The following is a 19569-nucleotide window of genomic DNA, read 5'->3' on the forward strand; positions in this document are numbered from 1 at the left end:
AGCGCATACACAGCGCCCCCTAGCGGTAACAGAGGTTCCTGCATCACAATACATACACATAGATAGTAGCGCAAACATCTTCCTGAAGAATTGCATTCACCCTCATATGGGGTTACAGTGGGCAGCTGGCACATACATTTCAGCAAGTAGCTCACCAGCATGTTCTCTAGGGTTGTTTATTTGTTCATAATGATATTACAGTAAGGAAAAGTGTGTAATAGAAAGACAAAACAGGCATAAATATTAACATTTATATTACAACTATGAATTCATGAACAATTGAAAATGGAGCTGCACTTGAAATTTCAGCATCATAAAGTGTTACCATTGGATTGTATAGTCTTTCTTTAACAATACCATCCCCAACACTGTATCTGCCTTTACTTTATATTCAGTCAGTTTCAACAATCTCAGTATAAAAAGTTACATTATTACACATTGAATAAGCAACTATATTAAATACATAGTTCTGTACAAGTACATATACAATTTATATAGCAAAATGCAACAAAGTTCTTCATATCATTGTAGTCCAGGAAACTTCATCAGCAAACATATTGCTACAAAAAAAAACCCGAAAAAACAATTACTTTAGTGCTGTAGTCACGAATCCTCTAATACAAAGAAAAGAAAAGACACATCTGGCATCTATAGAAAATAATTAGAACATGTAATGATGTATATGGATAGGCAGAGGCGTATCTGGGGAGGGGCAGTCGGGGCATGTGCCCCGGGCGCAGTCGGCAGGGGGCGCATTCGAGCTACCTAATGCGGTGGTGCGCAGTGTCTCCCCAGGTGGCTGCATTCTGCCGCGCCTGGACTGAAAGTTGGCTGTTCTCTGTGCCGGCTGTCAAGCTGACAGCCGACACAGAGAAGTTGCAGTGCGCCGGCTTCCAGGGATCAATTGTACTCGCATATTACAGACGGGGAAATATATGCAGACACAGGATGGGGAGTGAGGGTGATGGGATGTGTGCAGACACAGTATGGGGAGTCAGGAGTATATGTGAGTAGGCAGTATAGACAGTGAGGGGGAAAATATATGAGGAGACATTATGGTAAACAGGGGGGATGTGAGAGGAGACCATATGAGGAGGGAGGGGAATAGTGTGAGGAGACAGTATGGGGGAGAAAAGTGGGTGGGCACAGAATAAACACTGAGTAGTGGAGGCGTAGCATGGGTGGGGGGACAGTGTAAGTGTACAGCCAGGGGTTGACAGTATACCAAGGAGGGGGAGTGTGATGAAAGGGTACAGCATAGAGACTGGGCCCTGCAGGGATGACACAGTGTGAAGAGGGGTCCCAGTATGGAAAGGAGAGGTCAGTGTGAAAAGCATGTAGCATAAGAGGGACAGTGTGGGGGTCATATTTTGTGCAGACAATTTAGTGAGGAGTAATTATTTAGTCAGGGGCTCAGTGTACTGCAGATATTTGTATTCAGGAGCATTATAATGACATTTCTATCTTTAAGGGCATCATGTGGATATTTTCAGCAGAAGACCGGAGAAGATGAAAGTCTGCAAAGATGGCTGTGGATGAGAAAACTCATCATGGTATCTGGACAAGATAAAGACAAGAAGGAGAAACGACTTGTGTGGGTTGTAGAGTCCGTCTCATGCTACCACGAGTGTGAAAGCACAACCAACATTCAAAAGTGACCAAAAGATCAGCCAGAAAGCATTGGTACTGAGATGTGGTCTGTGGTCCCCACCTGCAGAACCACTCCTTTGTCGAGTGTGTCTTGATAATTGCCAATAATTTCCATCTGTTGTCTATTCCATTTGCCCAACAGCATGTGAAATTGATTGTCAATCAGTGTTGCTTCCTAAGTGGACAGTTTGATTTCACAGAAGTTTCATTTACTTGGAGTTATATTCTGTTGTTTAAGTGTTCCCTTTATTTTTTTGAGCAGTGTATAATTTCTGACAATTTTCCACTGTAAATTATAAATTAATTTTGTTCTATGGATGGTATTTTTGATAAATCCTGCTCTATCTATTTTAAGGCGACAACCCTTGTAAATACAAAATGTTAAGCAAGTCCACCTACTTCCATAATTTAATATATTCATAGAAGCTTTCCTAACAAGCAGTCTATACAAACAGAACATTTTGGACACAATCACAGTGATCACGTTAAGATTTATGGACAATTCTCAGACGAACATTTCATTACCTGTGATTTCTGTTGACAGCAACAAGCTCCACATATTCCTCCAATTAAACCATTGATGACCTGAAATACGCACAAAATGACTTCGATTCCAGAGAGACCCAAAAGGATGGAGAAGAGGGTGACGTTCCATACAACAACATTTGTTGGTTCTGTACACTGGGACCAAGTTGAATGGTCAGCCAAATAGCTGTAAGACAGACACGTTAAGTTATATAATGTAGAAAATAATTATACTTTAAAATATATTTATAGCCTTGAAAAATCAATATTAGGATATGTGAACATAATGGTTTTTTTTCTTCAGACAGATTCCGCTCCATAAACAACGCTCATAAGAGACTCTAAGAGTCCATTTTTTGGGTGTTTTCCACTCTGAAGACACCCAAATGCTCAGGAAAACTGATGACAAAAATGTCAAAAAATGCTCAGAAAACACCCCAGAAAGAGATACTAAAAGCGTTGCTTGGGGGAAAAAAAAATTGACGTTTCCCCAAAGAAGTTTTCTCTGGAAAAACTTGATGCCAAAATAGACATTGTGTGCACATACTCTTAACCTACTCAGTTTTTACCATCAAATCAACAATTTGAGGACTTTAGAAACATGAAAGTCAATTTGTAACTACAAAATGTGAAGATTCGTCACGTTGAATGATGACTGCAGAATAGTTGGATCATCTATGGCCTCACGACTGGCCATAGAATTAAGAGAGAAGATTTAGATTGGATTGTCAGACTTTTTCAAACTGTCCCCGACGGCAGATATCAGTGGGGTCAAGCATGGTACTGATTAATTATTATTTAATAGATAAAGATACATACTTTGCATTAGAACCCGCAAATGGATAGACCCAATCGCCATTACTAAGACACAATGGTCCTTCTGATAAGCCCAATGCTGAAATGATGACACAATAACCAGCACCAGCGACTCCAATTAATGCAGCCACCACCGACCCCAGCATCTGTAATAAAGAAGAAATATTAGTGTCCTATCTGACCTCTACTGATTGGAAATAAGCGACATTTCCTACATGTGTAAAGCACTTACTGCACAACTTCGCCCACAGGTCTTGTGGCCACAACATCCACAGCAGTCTTCTTCTTCTAGTCCGATGAACACAAATGCTGGAAGCAGCATCTACGAAAAAAACTTCACATTAATATTTTATCTATATGACATGTAAATTACAAGAAAGGATTTTTTTTTATACATTTTTAATCAGCAGTAGACATCTAATTTGATTCTGGGTGTTATATGCCAGTGACTGTATCTTTCCCATGCGAGGTGCCTGGCACTCTCCAAAACTTTCCTGAAGGTTGATACAGAAATCTAGTATGACAAGAATTTCACGGTTTCAGTTCTTTATAGTCATCAGGGTCATATCACCCACAAGGGTATCCTTGCAGGCAGGGGTAGAGTGACAGTGCAGTGACAGCCAGGGCAGGGTGACAGTGCGGTGCAGGCAGCGTGACAGCTGGGTGACAGCGCTGTGACAGGCAGGGTGACAGCGCTGTGACAGGCAAGGTGACAGGTAGGGGCAGGGTGACAGCGCAGTGACAGGCAGGGTGACAGCAGTGTGACAGGCAGGGGAAGGGTGACAGCCAGGGTCAGGGTGACAGAGCTGTGACGGGCAGGGTGACAGGTAGGGGCAGGGTGATAGCACAGTGACGGGCAGGGTGACAAGTAGGGGCAGGGTGACAGCACTGTGACAGGCAGGGTGACAGCAGTGTGACAGGTAGGGGCAGGGTGACAGCACTGTGACAGGCTGGGTGACAGCTCCCTCCCCTCCTCCTGCAATCAACAAGTCGGCAGCGCAGTGACACAGTGCCAGACAATAACAAGTTTGTGCCCCCCTCCCATCCCTCCACCATCACCTGTAGCAGCACTGAGCGCACGGCTGCCATTACCTTAGCAGAGCATGCGGGGCCACACTGCCATCCCTGGGGACGTGGCTGCTGCCGACTCTGGTGCTCTGCAGCTGCTTTGGGCACTAGGGCAGTTGTGCTGCAGCTGAGGGTAATCCAGCTCCCACTTCCTCCATGATCTGCACAGAGCCAGGCAGGGGTTAGCCCGGGACAGCTGGTCAAACCCAGAGAAAGAGATGAAGCAGGCAGCCTGCCCAGACACACGGCCAATAAATACAGGCTGACAGCTCCAGGCGCTCGGCAATCGATTACAGAACAGTGCACTTGATCCGCTGCTCTGAATGTCTCCAGTGATCTCAGCAGCCAGGGGTGGATCCAGCATGGCACCCCGTGACCCACCTGCCCTCGCTGCCAAAATCTGCTGCTGCTGCACTATGCCTCCGCGCTTCTCCCACAGAGGAGAGGAATTGCTGCTTCTGCCGCGCCGCCCCCACACACGTGCCGCCTGGGGCGGACTGCCCCCGCCGCGCTACGCCACTGGGTAGTGGGAGTTTCACTGAGGAAGTCCGCATCCCTCTGCAGCTCCTCCATACGCTAGTGTGAAACTAGCCTAAGGAAGTTCTGTTCCAATTGTATCTTTATCTAGAGATGATTTTAGCTGGATCAAAAAACATAAGTCTGCAAAGGTTTTATTTTTTTTTTATCCGGTCAAAGATATGGATAGCAACTGGATCTATACCTTTTTTTTTACATTGAGGTATAATAAAAATGGATCATAACAGACAGTCATCCATTATGTCATCCTTGAGTGGATCAGAGTTTTTTAGTGCTACACATGCCAGAATCCTAGGGCGGCCATTCAAAGTGTTTTCTGCAGAAAATTGTCAGAAAACACTTTGACCAGTGGAAATGATTTTATGCAACGTTAATTTGCCCAAAACTTATTAATTTTAGTGTTTCCACAAAAGTTTGAAGCATATCTACCAAAATGGGTAGAACGTGGCTACATCCAATACTCAAATTCATCACAAGTGCGGGCGATTTCGACACCAGGAATGTTATACCACTCACTATTAATGAATTTGGGGCATCATACTCCAGGGAGCCCTACATTAAGACTGTCGTGAGCAACACCGGACATAGTGAATCGACCCGGTGTTCGGAGACAACTATACTAAAAACAGATGAGTTACCAATGGAACAAAGTCGGATGCAAAGCATACATTAAAGTTCACATTCTTTTTTTTTTTTTTTTTTAAATGGATCTGTTCTTTTTTTTAACAAGTTGGTAACAATTGGATATGTGAACAGACCATAAAGGCAGTGTGCCCTGGCCTCAGGCCAGCTTTGGCAGGTGCTGACACTAGCCCTGCACTGATAATATTTTGAATACAGAATTTACGTATATCATCAGTACAGTGTCTGGAGATTACTTCTGAGCTCTTATCTCCAGGATAAAGCAAAGCCAGCTATTACTGCAGTCATATTGATAAAGGACAGAGACACTCATTATGTCAGCATGACACAAAGCTCTGAATTGTAGGATTGTTTGCAGGCAAATTGCATGTTTCTTCACAGTGCTGCGCCCTTAGGTAGGTCATTGTTACGGTTGCTGGTGAGGGATGAATAAATAAAGGTTGTATTTGGAGAACTGTATTAGTAATGTGACCAACATGTACAGTCATGTCAGAGGAGGGCAGGGTCACTGGAAAAAAAGAGTCACATGTACTTGCTCAAAAGTTTCCAGTTATATGAAACCATTGTACAGTGTTGCTCAAGGTAGCGTGAGGGAACACCCCCTGCAGCTGCCAAATCTGCCACCAGAATACAGGCTACTATATTAGACAGCCTAAATTCTGCTTATAGGGAGGAGATAAACTATTCTACCATCAGTGTATGGCTTTCACACTTCTGATCTCCTCTAGGTATGGCGTTACTAGCAGATGTAAAGACGTGCTATGCATTACCTTATTGTAGGCTGCAGAGACTGGTCATCCATGAGCCGTGATAGAGTTACTGAGGAGGTCACATGTGGCATGGCGACAGGCATCGAGGATCTACAGACCACCTACCCTGCAGGGTCACTCGTGTCATATAGGATTTATGCTTTCCACTATTACACTTTATTACCTGGTGTTGGATCTCGCATTATCCTTGTTATGCTAAGTTCACACGAGCATTTAAAAAAAATTGGACAATTGTCTTTCATAAAAAATTGGAAGATTTTCCATCTGTATGGTTATCAATATACCATCCGATTGTATACAACATCAGTTGATAAAATTTATGAGGTAAAGTACAAATTCCTAAGTTAATAATGGCTGCCCCCCCGCATCATACTTTGAAGTATTTTGGCATCCTGGCTGCCGATACAGTTTAAAACAATAATGGGAGAGGGAGATGTCTGCTGACGCTCCCTCTCCTGTCATTATCCCTCTGTGTCTGAGCCCTGTGACGCATCAGTGTAGAGGGCACGATAATGTCAGTACAACGCACCTTCTGTGCCAAGCAGTGCAGAGGGTCAGAAGATCGGAGACTGCAGAGACCAGAGCAAAGGGGGGATGGGAAGAGGTATTTGTATATTTTTAATGTATGGAGCAATATATGGGGCCCATTTTACTGAATGGAGCAATATATGGGGCCCATTATACTGAATGGAGCAATATATGGGGCCGATTATACTGAACGGAGCAATAAATGGGGCCCATTATACTGATTGGAGCAATATATGGGGCCCATTATACTGAATGGAGCAATATATGGGGCCATTATACTAAATGGAGCACTATATGAGGCCCATTATACTGAATGGAGCACTATATGGATTCCATTATACTGTATGGAGCTCTATATGGGGCCCATAAAACTGTATGAAGCGCTAAATAGGGCCCATTATACTGCTTGGAGGACTATATGGTGCTCATAATACTGTATGGAGGCTATATAACAGAAAAATGACTTTTGTAAAGGGTACACTGCTGAGGGCAGTTTCTACTGGTAGGGTACATTTAACAATATCCCATTTACCTCTAATACTACAGGTATCGAAACCATGAAACATGTGGATCCTCGATCACCTGATTCCCCTCTGCTGTATGGTATTGTGAAATTTACAATACATATCACTAATGTAAGAAGTAAGTGAAATCTTTGGCATTGCACTATATCTATATTTCTATATCTCTCTGTCGTATCTGTGCATCAAGAATTGTGGTATGTGTTAAAGGGGCCCACGAAAACCTGGAGCCGGCTCTGCATCTCAGTACATTCAAATTTTTCACAAGCACTCGCAGACGGTTTCCATGACAATTGTGTACAAGATAATTGTGTACGGACAATTGTTACAGAGAATTGTGTACAGGCCAATTGTGTCCAAGGACAATTGTGTACAAGGACAATTGTGTACAGGGCAATCGCCTTGTACACAATTGCCTTGTACACAATTGTCATTGTACACAATTGGCCTGTACACAATTGTCTGTACACAATAGTCCGTACACAATTATCTTGTACACAATTGTCCTGTCACCCTCGCAGACTTGTATGGGTGCGTGTGATCCGATTATCGGATGCATGCGCAGCATGAGAAAAAAAGTACTGGTCGGCGCCAAAGTATAACATTGGGTTGAGTGCTAACCGACAAAATATTACATAGCACTTGGCCGTGTTATATGCGTGTGTGAGTGAGCCCTAATCCTGCAAATTCACCACAACTCATGGGAGGTGCAGCAAAGCTTTACCCGAAATAAGCATTTGTGAACCTCAACATTGAATAACTTTGCATTATACAACTTTTCAAAACCGCCAAACGTTTAAAACAAGTGACATGTCCATTCTTCAGGCAATGGGAAGGCTGAAAAAATGCCTGGAAGGACGCTAGGGCAAATTTTTGAGTGTTTTTTTTCAGCATTTCATTTGGAAAATAACCAAGAAATAGTAACAAAAAAAACGCAGGGAAAAAGTCAGAAAAAAAGCGATTCCTGAAGTGGTTTACATTAGAAACCTGGACATATTAGGCTGCTGGAAAAAACCACAGTGTGAACATAACCATATAGTCAATATATTACAAATGGGGTGTTGTACCAAAGACTGTAACTTAGAAAATATGTCCATATACTGGATTTATCTTCTTTTCTTTTTCAGTAGCTAAGGTTGTTTTAAAGAGCGCAATATAGGGGGAAGCACCGAACGAGTCAGAGCTAGAAATGGTGTAGAGGTATATGACCTTCCTAAATTTGCATCATTTAGAAATCTACTTCTGGGTTAAGTTCAGAAAACTGCCACAAAAACTGTGTTTTTTCTCCCCAAACGATGCTGTGTGGGAAACTATCCTAAAATATATTCTAATACAACTGTTGCCACCTTCAAAACAATCTAGAAGATTGTATCTTTTTTTTTTTTTTTTTGCAACTCAAAATAAACACAAAGAAAATCATTTGTTTTCATCTTTTGTAATGCCAATGTATAAAAATATATACTTACAAGAAGTCCAGCTCCTCCGATGCCTTCAAAAAACCATACGTATCTGGACAGGTGGTTTTCTCTGGCATACTTAGTATCTCCATTTGGGAAGTATAACAAGATGTTCGCAACAATGCAAAGTACTGCTAGAATGAGAAGAAAATAGCCAATGCATTTTGCACATTTCCCAAAACACATCTCTGCGGTTCCTTAGGTGCGGATCTGCACGATCTGCTATATCCTTTGCCGGTGCTGTTATGAATAAATATAATGTGAACCTGTTGCTCAAGCTCTTAAATACCCAGGACTGTGTTAGTCACCAAAGTCAAATCTATTAATACCAGCACTGCTTACTGCAAAAACAAAGTATGTCATTTTTTTAGGAAACTACAAACAAAAGAAAGGTGGGGCAAGATACAGGTATTTGTCTTATAACTTGGTATAACCTATCAGAGCCAAAACTGTGACATCACAGGAGTTTTCTATTAGATTCATTCACGTGATGCGTGTTTGCAGACTTACTAATGTTCTCTGTCATTTATTTAGAGATTACAGGCTCTGCGCTTTTGTTTCCATTACCTGTTGTCAATCACCTTGCTTATGTATGTGTTTGGATAAAGTCTAAGACAGTTTTCATATCCCTGGAGACCTCCCTACAATTTATCTGCATCCGAGAATTGTGCGAGTCTCTCGCAAGTGAGTAGGAGCCCTAAGGCAGATAGATGAAGCTGCAACCCATAATGAGGTCCTTGTTATGGGGGACTTTGACTACCTGGATATTAACTGGGAAACAGAGACCTGCGAAACCCGTAAAGGCAACAGGTTTCTGCTTATAGCCAAGAATAATTATTATCTTTCACAATTGGTGCAGAATCCAACCAGAGGAGCAGCACTTTTAGACCTAATACTATCTAACAGACCTGACAGAATAACAAATCTGCAGGTTGTTCGGCATCTAGGAATTAGCGACCCAATATTGTACAGTTTCACTTGTCTTTCGCTAGGGGGACTTGTCAGGGAGTCACAAAACACTGAACTTTAGGAAGGCAAAGTTTGACCAACTTAGAGATGCACTTAAACTGGTTGACTGGGACAATGTCCTCAGAAATAAGAATACAGAAAATAAATGGGAAATGTTTAACCCCTTAAGCCCCAAGGGTGGTTTGCACGTTAATGACCAGGCCAATTTTTATAATTCTGACCACTGTCCCTTTATGAGGTAATAACTCTGAAACGCTTCCATGGATCCCGGTGATTCTGACATTGCTTTCTCGTGACATATTGTACTTCATGTTAGTGGTAAAATTTCATTCAAATAACTTGCGTTTATTTGTGAAAAAAATGGAAATTTGGCGAAAATTTTGAAAACTTCGCAATTTTCCAACTTTGAATTTTTATGCCCTTAAATCACAGAGATACGGCACACAAAAAACTGAATAACTAACATTTCCCACATGTTTACTTTACATCAGCACAATTTTGAATCCAAAATTTTTTTTTGTTAGGAAGTTATAAGGGTTAAAATTTGACCAGCGATTTCTCATTTTTGCAACACCATTTTATTTTTACGGACCACATCACATTTGAAGCCACTTTGAGGGGTCTATATGATAGAAAATACCCAAAAGTGACACCATTCTAAAAACTGCACCCCTTAAGGTGTTCAAAACCACATTCAAGAAGTTTATTAACCCTTTAGGTGCGTCACAGGAATTTTTTGAATATTTAAAAAGAAAATGAACATTTAACTTTTTTTCACTAAAAAAATACTTCAGGTTCAATTGTTTTTAATTTACCAAGGGTAACAGGAGAAATTGTACTGCAAAAGTTATTGTGCAATTTGTCCTGAGTACGCCGATACCGGATATGTGGGGGGGAACCACTGTTTCGGCGCATGGCAGACCTCAGCAGGGAAAGAGCGCCATTTGACTTTTTCAATGGAAAATTGGCTGGAATTCAGATCGGACGCCCCTGATGTACCTAAACAGTGGAAACCCCCCCAAGTGACCCCATTTTGGAAACTAGACCCCCCAAGGAACTTATCTAGATATGTGGTGAGAACTTTGAACCCACAAGGGCTTCACAGAAGTTTATAACGTACAGCAGTACAATTAAAAAATATTTTTTCCACAAAAATGATCTTTTCACCCCCAATTTTTATTTTTCCAAGGGTAATAGGTCCCTAAAAGTTATTGTGCAATTTGTCCTGAGTACACTGATACCCCATATGTGGGTGTAAATGACTATTTGGGCGCATGGCAGAGCTCGGAAGGGAAGCAGCGCCATTTGACGTTTTTGGCTGGAATTGAGATCGGACACCATGTCGCGTTTGGAAAGCCCCTGATGTACCAAAACAGTAGAAAGCCCCATAAATGACACCATTTTGGAAACTAGACCCCCCAAGGAACTTATCTAGATGTGTGGTGAGCACTTTGAACCCCCCAGTGCTTCACAGAAGTTTATAACGCCCGTGCGTGAAAATACAAAAAATCTTATTTTTTCCACAAACATGATCTTTTAGTCACCAATTTTTTCATCTTCCCAAGGGTACAAGGAGAAATTGGACCCCAAAAGTTGTTGTCCAATTTGTCCTGAGTACGCTGATACCTCATATGTGGGAGAAAACTACTGTATGGACACACGTCGGGGCTCGGAAGGGAAGTAGTGACGTTTTGGAATGCAGACTTTGATGGAATGGTCTGCTGGTGTCATGTTGCTTTTGGAGAGCCCCTGATGTACCTAAACAGTTGAAACCCCCCACAAGTGACCCCATTTTGGAAACTAGACCCCCTAAGGAACTTATCTAGATGTGTGGTGAGAACTTTGAACCCCCAAGGGCTTCACAGAAGTATATAATGCCCAGGCATGAAAATAAAAAAAATCGTATTTTTTCCACAAACGTGATCAATTAGTCTCCAATTTTTTTATTTTCCCAAGGGTAACAGGAGAAATTGGACCCCAAAAGTTGTTGTCCAATTTGTCCTGAGTACGCTGATACCTCATATGTGGGAGAAAACTACTGTATGGGCACATGTCGGGGCTCGGAAGGGAAGTAGTGACGTTTTGGAATGCAGGCTTTGATGGATTGGTCTGCAGGTGTCATGTGCGTTTGGAGAGCCCCTGATGTACCTAAACTATTGAAACTCCGCACAAGTGACCCCATTTTGGAAACTAGACCCCCCACGGAACTTATCTAGATGTGTGGTGAGCACTTTGAACCCCCAAGTGCTTCACAGAAGTTTATAACGCCTGGGCGTGAAAATAAAAAAATCATTTTTTTCCACAAAAATGATATTTTTGCCCCCAATTTTTTATTTTCCTAAGGGTAACAGGAGAAATTGGACCCCAAAAGTTGTTTTGCAATTTGTCCTGAGTATGCTGATACCCTATATGTGGGGGTAAAACACTGTTTGGGTGCATGGCAGAGCTTGGAAGGGAAGGAGCACCATTTGACTTTTTCAACGCAGAATTGGCTGGAATTGAGATCAGACACCATGTTGCATTTGGAGACCACCTCATGTGCTCAAACAGTGGAAACCCCCCAATTATAACTCCAACCCTAACCCCAACACACCCCTAACCCTAATCTGAGCCCTAACCCTAGCCCTAACCCTAACGGGAAAATGGAAATAAATACTTTTTTTTAATTTTATTATTTTTCCCTAACTTAGGGGGTGATAACGGGGGGGGGTTTGATTTACTATTTATGGCGGTTTTTATGTTTGGCAGCTGTCGCACGCTAAAATACGCTTTTTATTGTAAAAATAGTTTTTGCATCACCACATATTGAGAGCTATAATTTTTCCGTATTTTGACCCACCGAGTCATGTGAGGTCTTATTCTTTGCGGGACGAGTTGACGTTTTTATTGATACCATTTTCGGGCACGTGACATTTTTTGATCGCTTTTTATTCCGATTTTTGGGACGCAGAATGAACAAAAAACAGCGTTTCATGAATTTCTTTTGGGGGGGTGCGTTTACACCGTTCCGCGTGCGGTAAAATTGATAAAGCAGTTTTATTCTTCGGGTCGGTACGGTTACAGCGATACCTCATTTAGGTCTTTTTTTATGTTTTGTTGGTTTTTTGCAATGAAAACAATTTTATATAAAAAATAATTATTTTTGCATCGCTTTATTCTGCGAGCTATAACTTTTTTATTTTTTCACTGATGATGCTGTATGGTGGCTCGTTTTTTGCGGGACAAGATGACGTTTTCAGCGGTACCATGGATATTTATATGCGTCTTTTTGATCGCGCGTTATTGCACTTTTTGTTCGGTGGTATGATAATAAATCATTTTTTGCTTCGTTTTTTATTTTTATTTTTTAAGGGGTTGGCTAAAGGGGTTAACTAATGGGACAGTTTTATAGGGCGGGTCGTTATGGATGCGGTGATAACAAATATGTGTACTTTTATTGTTTGTTTTTTTTTTCAAAAAATGAATTTATTGGGGAATATATATATATATATATATTTTTTTTACTAATTCATTTAGCGATTTTTTTAAAATTATTTTTACACTTTTTTTTTTTTTTTACTTTATTACATAGTCCCAGCTGGGACATCACTGTCCTGTGACAGATCGCTGATCTGTCACATCACAGATCACTGTGACAGATCAGCAACCTGTCACAGGCAGTTCTGCAGACTTCCTCATGCCTGCGCTTTGCAGGCAGTGAGGAAGTCAGCTCCCTACAGGCCCCCGTCGCCATCTTGGATCCGGGGGCCTGTAGGGAACGAGTCCCTCGCAGCAGCGCTGCACATTGCGCCGCCGTGGGGGGCTCAGGGAAGCACGGAGGGAGCCCCCTCCCTGCCGATGCTTCCCTTTAACCCCCGGTACACCGCGGTCGTGTTTGATCGCGATGTACAAGGGGTTAATGTGTCGGGGGCGGTCCATGACAGCCCCTGACACATTGTGCCGGGTGTCAGCTGTGATAATCAGCTGACACCCGGCCGCGATCAGAAGCGCTCACCACGTGGGCGCCGCTGATCTCATTAGATGTACTATCCCGTCCTTGGGAATTACGTCCCAGGGCACATGGACGGGATAGTACGTCTAATGGCAGAAAGGAGTTAAACACCTTCTCCATGGTATTCACGGTGGAAAATGATATGCTACGTGAATTACCGAGAGACAAAGAAAACCCTATATTAAGAGTCACCAATCTAACCCAAGAAGAGGTGCAAAACCGGCTAAACAAGATTAAAATAGATATATCTCCGGGTCCGGATGGCATACACCCATGAGTACTAAGAGAACTAAGCAATGTAATAGACAAGCCATTATTTCTTATATTTAGGGACTCTATAGAGACGGGGTCTGTTCCACAAGACTGGCGCATAGCAAATGTGGTACCAATATTCAAAAAAAGCTCTAAAAGTGAACCTGGAAATTATAGGCCAGTAAGTCTAACCTCTATTGTTGGTAAAATATTTGAAGGGTTTTTGAGGGATGTTATTCTGGATGATCTCAATGAGAATAACTGTTTAACTCCATATCGCATGGGTTTATGAGGAATAGCTCCTGTCAAACCAATCTAATCAGTTTTTATGAAGAGGTAAGCTGTAGACTGGACCAAGGTGAGTCATTGGACATGGTATATCTTTATTTTTCCAAAGAGTTTGATACCGTGCCACACAAGAGGTTGGTACACAAAATGAGAATGCTGGGTGTGGATAATGTCTGCAAATGGGTAAGTAACTGGCTTAGTGATAGAAAGCAGAGGGTGGTCATAAATGGTATATTCTCTAACTGGGTCACTGTGATCAGTGGGGCACCGCAGGGGTCGGTGTTGGGACTTATTCTCTTTAACATATTTATTGATGATCTGGTAGAAGGACACAGTAAAATAAAAATATTTTCAGATGATTAGTGTTGAGCATTCCGATACCGCAAGTATCGGTTATCGGCCGATATTCGCTGTATCGGAATTCCGATACTTAGTTCCGATACTTTTTTCATATCGAATACCGGAATCGGAAGTTCCCATAATGCTAGGAGCCCGCTCGATTTGATTCAGCCAATGGGGATCCTCAGAAGTGTGGGCACATCCTGTTAGGCATGTAGGCATGTTAACTACTGGCATGGCTGTGATTGGCTGCTGAAATGATGTCATGATGCTCTATAAAAACTGCAGCAGCCGCCATTTCGGGTTCACTCTGCTGTGAATTCAGTTAGGGACAGGCTGCTGTTGAAGACTGTGAGGGACAGTTAGAAATAGCGATCATCAAACATATCTATTGCTCTACCCAGGCTACATAATCCACCACTGTAGCATTTTTGTAGCCCAGCAGCACTGTTTCAATAGCTGTCTGCAAGGGCTGTGTGAGTGCAGACCCACGCTGTGTAGTGTGTCCTGCAGGCACTTCTGCTTGTAGGCCGCCCAGCGTGTGTCTCTGCCTCATACACATTTTTCTTTTATTGCTGCTTTTTTTTCTCCTGTATAGTGTGCTTCCATACGTATCCATATACGTTGGTTGCAAACACTAAAGGAGTGGACAGCGGAGCCTTTCAGCAGCCTTTCAGTGCTATAGCCCATTTCTCTGCACTGTTTTTGGCTGTCTGATAGGTCTCTCTGTGTGTGAGTGCAGCTCACGTTGCAGTGTGTTCTGCAGCCACCGCTGGTTGTAGTCCGCTCAGCGTGCGTCACTGCCTCATACATAGTCCTTTTTTTGCAGCTAATTTGTCCAGATTTTTGCTCCTATATTAGTGTGCTTCCATCCGCATCCATTGTCATTGGTTGGTTGCAAACACTATATAGGATTAGATAGAGGAGCCTTTTTGCTGGCTTGTGCCCTTCAGGGCCAGCCAGACTAGTATCACTCTATTTTTTGGAGCCTCATCAATTGCATTGTAGGTTAGCTTCCTGCATTGTAATCGCTCCAAAAAGTTTGTGATACTATAGCTTTCAAACTTTGGTCACATCCTTTTCTTTTTCCCCTCCCCAAAAAAAAAGGAAATAAAGTTCACTAAACACTCCACTTTAGAGTTGTGTAGGCCACATTACATCATATTAAAGTGTAGTACACACACTCTTAGCCAAATTAGTGTTTCTTATACTGGTTAGCAGGTGTTCAGGAATAAGAACACTAAGCCACCCCTTTTTCACTTTTCTGCCTATCTTTATCAGTCTACCAAGATGAAGAAGGCAGGGAGTAAGGTACGTGGTCGTGGCCGTGGAGTTTCAGCAGGGAGAGGACGGGGGGATTCAGCAGGGAGAGGACGTGGGGATTCGGTGTCTGCTGCGGCCACCAGTGACCCGGCATCCCCCACTTTTACCAGGCAACAGTCCTTCATGCGCAGCTTTGTAGGACCTCGCCGTACCCCACTGCTGTGTGACGAACAAATTGAAGCCGTTGTCGGATGGATGGCAGCTAACGCATCCACTTCAATGACTTCCGCATCCTCCCAGGGCCAGAGCACTGAAGAGCAACCATCTGTCTCTTCACCACCTGCCAAATTGCCCAGGCAGTCTGAGAGCCCTGGACAGGAGCCATCTCAATCTTTACTTCTGTTCTCAGAATCTGTTGGCTTGGAAAGAGGTGGCCAGCAAAGCAGCATTCTAGAGCGTGAAGAAGAGGGAGTATGCAGTGATGCGCAACTGCTTTGTCCCTCTGAATCTGAAGAGGCGGGTGGGCCAGTGCCTATTGTCAGCACACCTCAGTGCTCATCTGATGATGAGACTCAGTTGCTAATTTCTGGTGCATACGGTGCTGGTGAGACAACCCAGGACCAGCCGGTGCTTGAAGAGGGGAGTGGAGATGATGAGGTCCTTGACCCATCATGGTGTCAGCCACAGGAAGGTGGTGGGAGCAGCTCTGAAGAAGAGATTCCCCGAACGGCCAAAAGAGGAGGGAGAGGGCGGGGGCAGACTTGGTTGCCTGTAGCCTCCACTTTGGCATCCGTGAGGAGCAATCCTCTTCCAAAACAGAAAACGGGCGCTCCCAGGACTTGCAGTGCGTGGTCTTTTTTTGACACAGTTGCAGATGACATTTGCTTTGTCAAATGCAAGCTGTGTCATCAGAAAGTTAAACGAGGGAAAAATGTGAGCAACCTCAATACCACAAATATGTGGACACATGTGCGTACCAAGCACGAGGTGGAGTTACACAGACACACTGAAGATGTAGGCAAACCTTCAGCAGCACCTACCACCTCTTCAGCTCGTGTTGGGGCCTCTTTCTCCAGCTCACACACAGCTGGTTCGGCTTCCTCACTGGAACGCCATGGAAGAACCACTGCCACTGTTGTCCAGAGACCCAGTGAAATTCCACCCACTGAACCACGTTCTCAGTCATCAGCACACTCCCAGGCCACTCACCAGCAATCGGTAGCACAGGCATGGGAGAAAAAGCGGCCATACTCGGCAAACCATCCCCGAGCACTGGCTCTGAATGCCGGCATTGCCAAACTACTGGCCCTTGAGATGCTGTCATTCAGGCTGGTGGAGACTGACACCTTCCGGAACTTGATGTCATTGGCAGTTCCACAATACAATGTGCCCAGCCGCTTTTATTTCAGCAGGCAAGCCGTCCCTGCCCTGCAAAAGCATGTGGAGGGAAAAATTAAAAATGCGCTACTAAACGCCGTCAGTAGCAAGGTCCACCTGACCACCGATGCGTGGACCAGTAGCCATGGACAGGGACGATACCTTTCCCTCACTGCCCATTGGGTCAATGTTGTGGAGCCGGGTACAGATCTGGAGAGTGGCTCTGTACGTATTCTGCCAACTCCAAGGATTGCAGGAATGCAGTCTGTACATATTCAGTCCTCCTCCTACTCTAGTTCCTCCGAATCAGCACTGCATGAGCCTGTTAGGCCAGATATGAGCACAGGTGTGGCCAAACGTCAACAGGCCATCCTTAAATTAATTTCTTTGGGGAATCGGAGCCACACAGCACAGGAGCTCTAGAATGCCATCAAGCAGGAGAGCGATGTGTGGTTTGTGCCAGCGAATCTCCAGCCAGGTTTGGTAGTGAGTGACAATGGCCGAAATCTAGTGGCAGCTCTGGGCCTAGGCAACCTCACTCACATACCATGTCTGGCACACGTGCTCAATTTGGTCGTGCAGAGCTTTCTGAGGGACTATCCGGATCTTGATGCACTGCTGCACAAGGTTCGCCTAGAGTGTGCTCACTTGCGGCGTTCCAGCATGGCAAGATCGCGCATTGCATCTCTGCAACGCCGATTCTGCCTGCCAGAACATCGCATCGTATGTGACCTCCCCACCAGGTGGAATTCAACGTTACATATGTTGGAGCGGTTGTGTGAGCAGCAGGCAGCAGTAATGGAGTACCAGCTGCATCAGGCGCAAACAAGTCGCACTGTGCGCCGGACACACTTCACCACCACTGAGTGGGCCACTATGAGGGACATCTGCCAAGTTTTGCGTGCCTTCGATGACTCCACGCGGATGGCCAGTGCAGATGATGCACTAGTCAGCATGACTGTCCCCCTTATCTGCCTGCTTCAAAAAACCTTACAAGCACTAAGTGAGGAGGTTTTTGAAGAGGTCGAGGATGAGGAGTCAGAAATGCCATCTGCTTCTGGCAAGTCTGCGCAACGTGCTTCCACACAAAGGCCCAGGCAGGGGACACTTAGTGAGGAGGATGACGAGGAGTCAATGGAGGAGTAGGAACACATCTCTCCAGAGGAGGGAGGTACACACGGCTCTAGTAGTCAGTGTGTACAGCGAGGGTGGGGTGATGCTGAGCAGGCTGAGATGCTGCCTCAAGGTGGGGACAGCGTTTCCGGTCCAGTTGGCAGTCTGCAGCACATGGTTGATTTCATGCTGCAGTGCTTGTTAAATGACCGCCGCATCGCCAACATTCTCCACACGGCTGATTATTGGGTGTACACCCTCCTAGATCCTCGCTACCGGGACAACTTACAAAGCCTCATACCACAGTTGAACCGGGAGCGTAAAATGCGGGAGTACCAAGAAACACTTGTGCAGGCCATCATGTTCTCCATTCCCCCTGCAAGTGTTGCTGGTAGTGCTTTTCAAAGCAGCCATGTGGGTAGAGGCAGTGGAGGAAGCTCTGCACAAAGAGGTAGCAGAGGCAGTGCCGCAGGACAAGGCAAGGCCAGTATGGCCCAAATGTGGAAAAGTTTTGTGGGACCGCCACAAACGGCTACACCATCACAGACGGCTCCAGTCAGCAGGAGGCAACGTTTCCGTCAGATGGTGACAGACTACTTGTCTAGCCATGTTAGTGTACTCCCAGACGGCTCTTCCCCGTTCAAGTATTGGGTCTCTAAGCTGGATACATGGCCGGAGCTTAGCCAGTATGCATTGGAGGTGCTGGCTTGCCCTGCTGCCAGTGTATTATCGGAACGTGTCTTTAGTGCTGCAGGTGGTGTGGTAACAGACCGTCGCACGCGACTATCCGCCGATAATGTTGACCGGCTTACTTTTCTGAAAATGAACAAGGCCTGGATCTCACCTGAATTTTCCAGTTCTCTTCCAGAATAAATAATTGGCTGGCAACAGGATCCAGGTCTCCTGTTGTGTTCATGTTTCTATGACCTGAACTTTATTTCCTGGGCTACAGCAACGCCCGTTGTTGCTCAGAAGTGCTGTCCACACAGACAAAACACTCGCTCATGTGTAAGTGGGGTTCGGTAACGTCAGCTGATCCCCTGCTGTGTGTACGGCAAACTCTCCAACTGCCTACAACTTCTGACTACCTCTGATTTAATATGTTCTCTGATTTGCCCTCTGTCTCCACTCTGTTTTGAGTATTTCCTCCGGCCTACAACACCGCCTGTTTCTGCTCTCAAGTGCCGTCTGCACAATCAACACTTGTTCATGTGTTACCTGGGTCCTGTAACATCTGCTCATCTCCAGAGGTGAGTCCGGCAATGTCTCCTGCTTTGTCTACATTCCCACTACTTGTAGTGGAAAAGTGGACAGAGCAGGAGACATTGCCTGACTCACCTCTAGGGAGAAGCTGCTGTTACAGAACCCCAGTAACACAGGAACAAGTGTGGGTTGTGCAGACGGCATTTCAGAGCAGCAACTGGCGTGGTTGGAAGCCAGAGGAAATACTCGAAACAGAGTGA

General features: G+C 44.3%; 1 protein-coding gene across 8 annotated transcripts in view; it reads right to left on the reverse strand.

Moving 5' to 3' along the window:
• Window positions 1-160: 160 nt before the first annotated feature.
• The window catches only part of TM4SF1 (transmembrane 4 L six family member 1), a 226794-nt gene continuing 207385 nt past the window's right edge, over window positions 161-19569 (reverse strand). For 7 of the 8 annotated variants that reach the window (XM_073581076.1, XM_073581078.1, XM_073581074.1 and 4 more), the window contains 4 exons: window positions 3224-3313; window positions 2995-3137; window positions 2176-2362; window positions 161-560 (listed from right to left, as the gene is read on the reverse strand). In XM_073581076.1, coding sequence (XP_073437177.1) covers window positions 546-560; window positions 2176-2362; window positions 2995-3137; window positions 3224-3313 — 435 coding nt within the window. In that variant the 3' untranslated portion in view covers window positions 161-545. Of the gene's footprint in view, window positions 561-2175; window positions 2363-2994; window positions 3138-3223; window positions 3314-8523; window positions 8777-19569 lie in introns of those variants that run through there. The other variant, XM_073581080.1, reaches the window with a different exon arrangement.

The sequence above is a fragment of the Dendrobates tinctorius genome, unplaced genomic scaffold, assembly GCF_039654945.1.
Source record: "Dendrobates tinctorius isolate UK_male_01 unplaced genomic scaffold, ASM3965494v1 ptg000069l, whole genome shotgun sequence".
NCBI classification, from domain to species: Eukaryota; Metazoa; Chordata; class Amphibia; order Anura; family Dendrobatidae; genus Dendrobates; species Dendrobates tinctorius.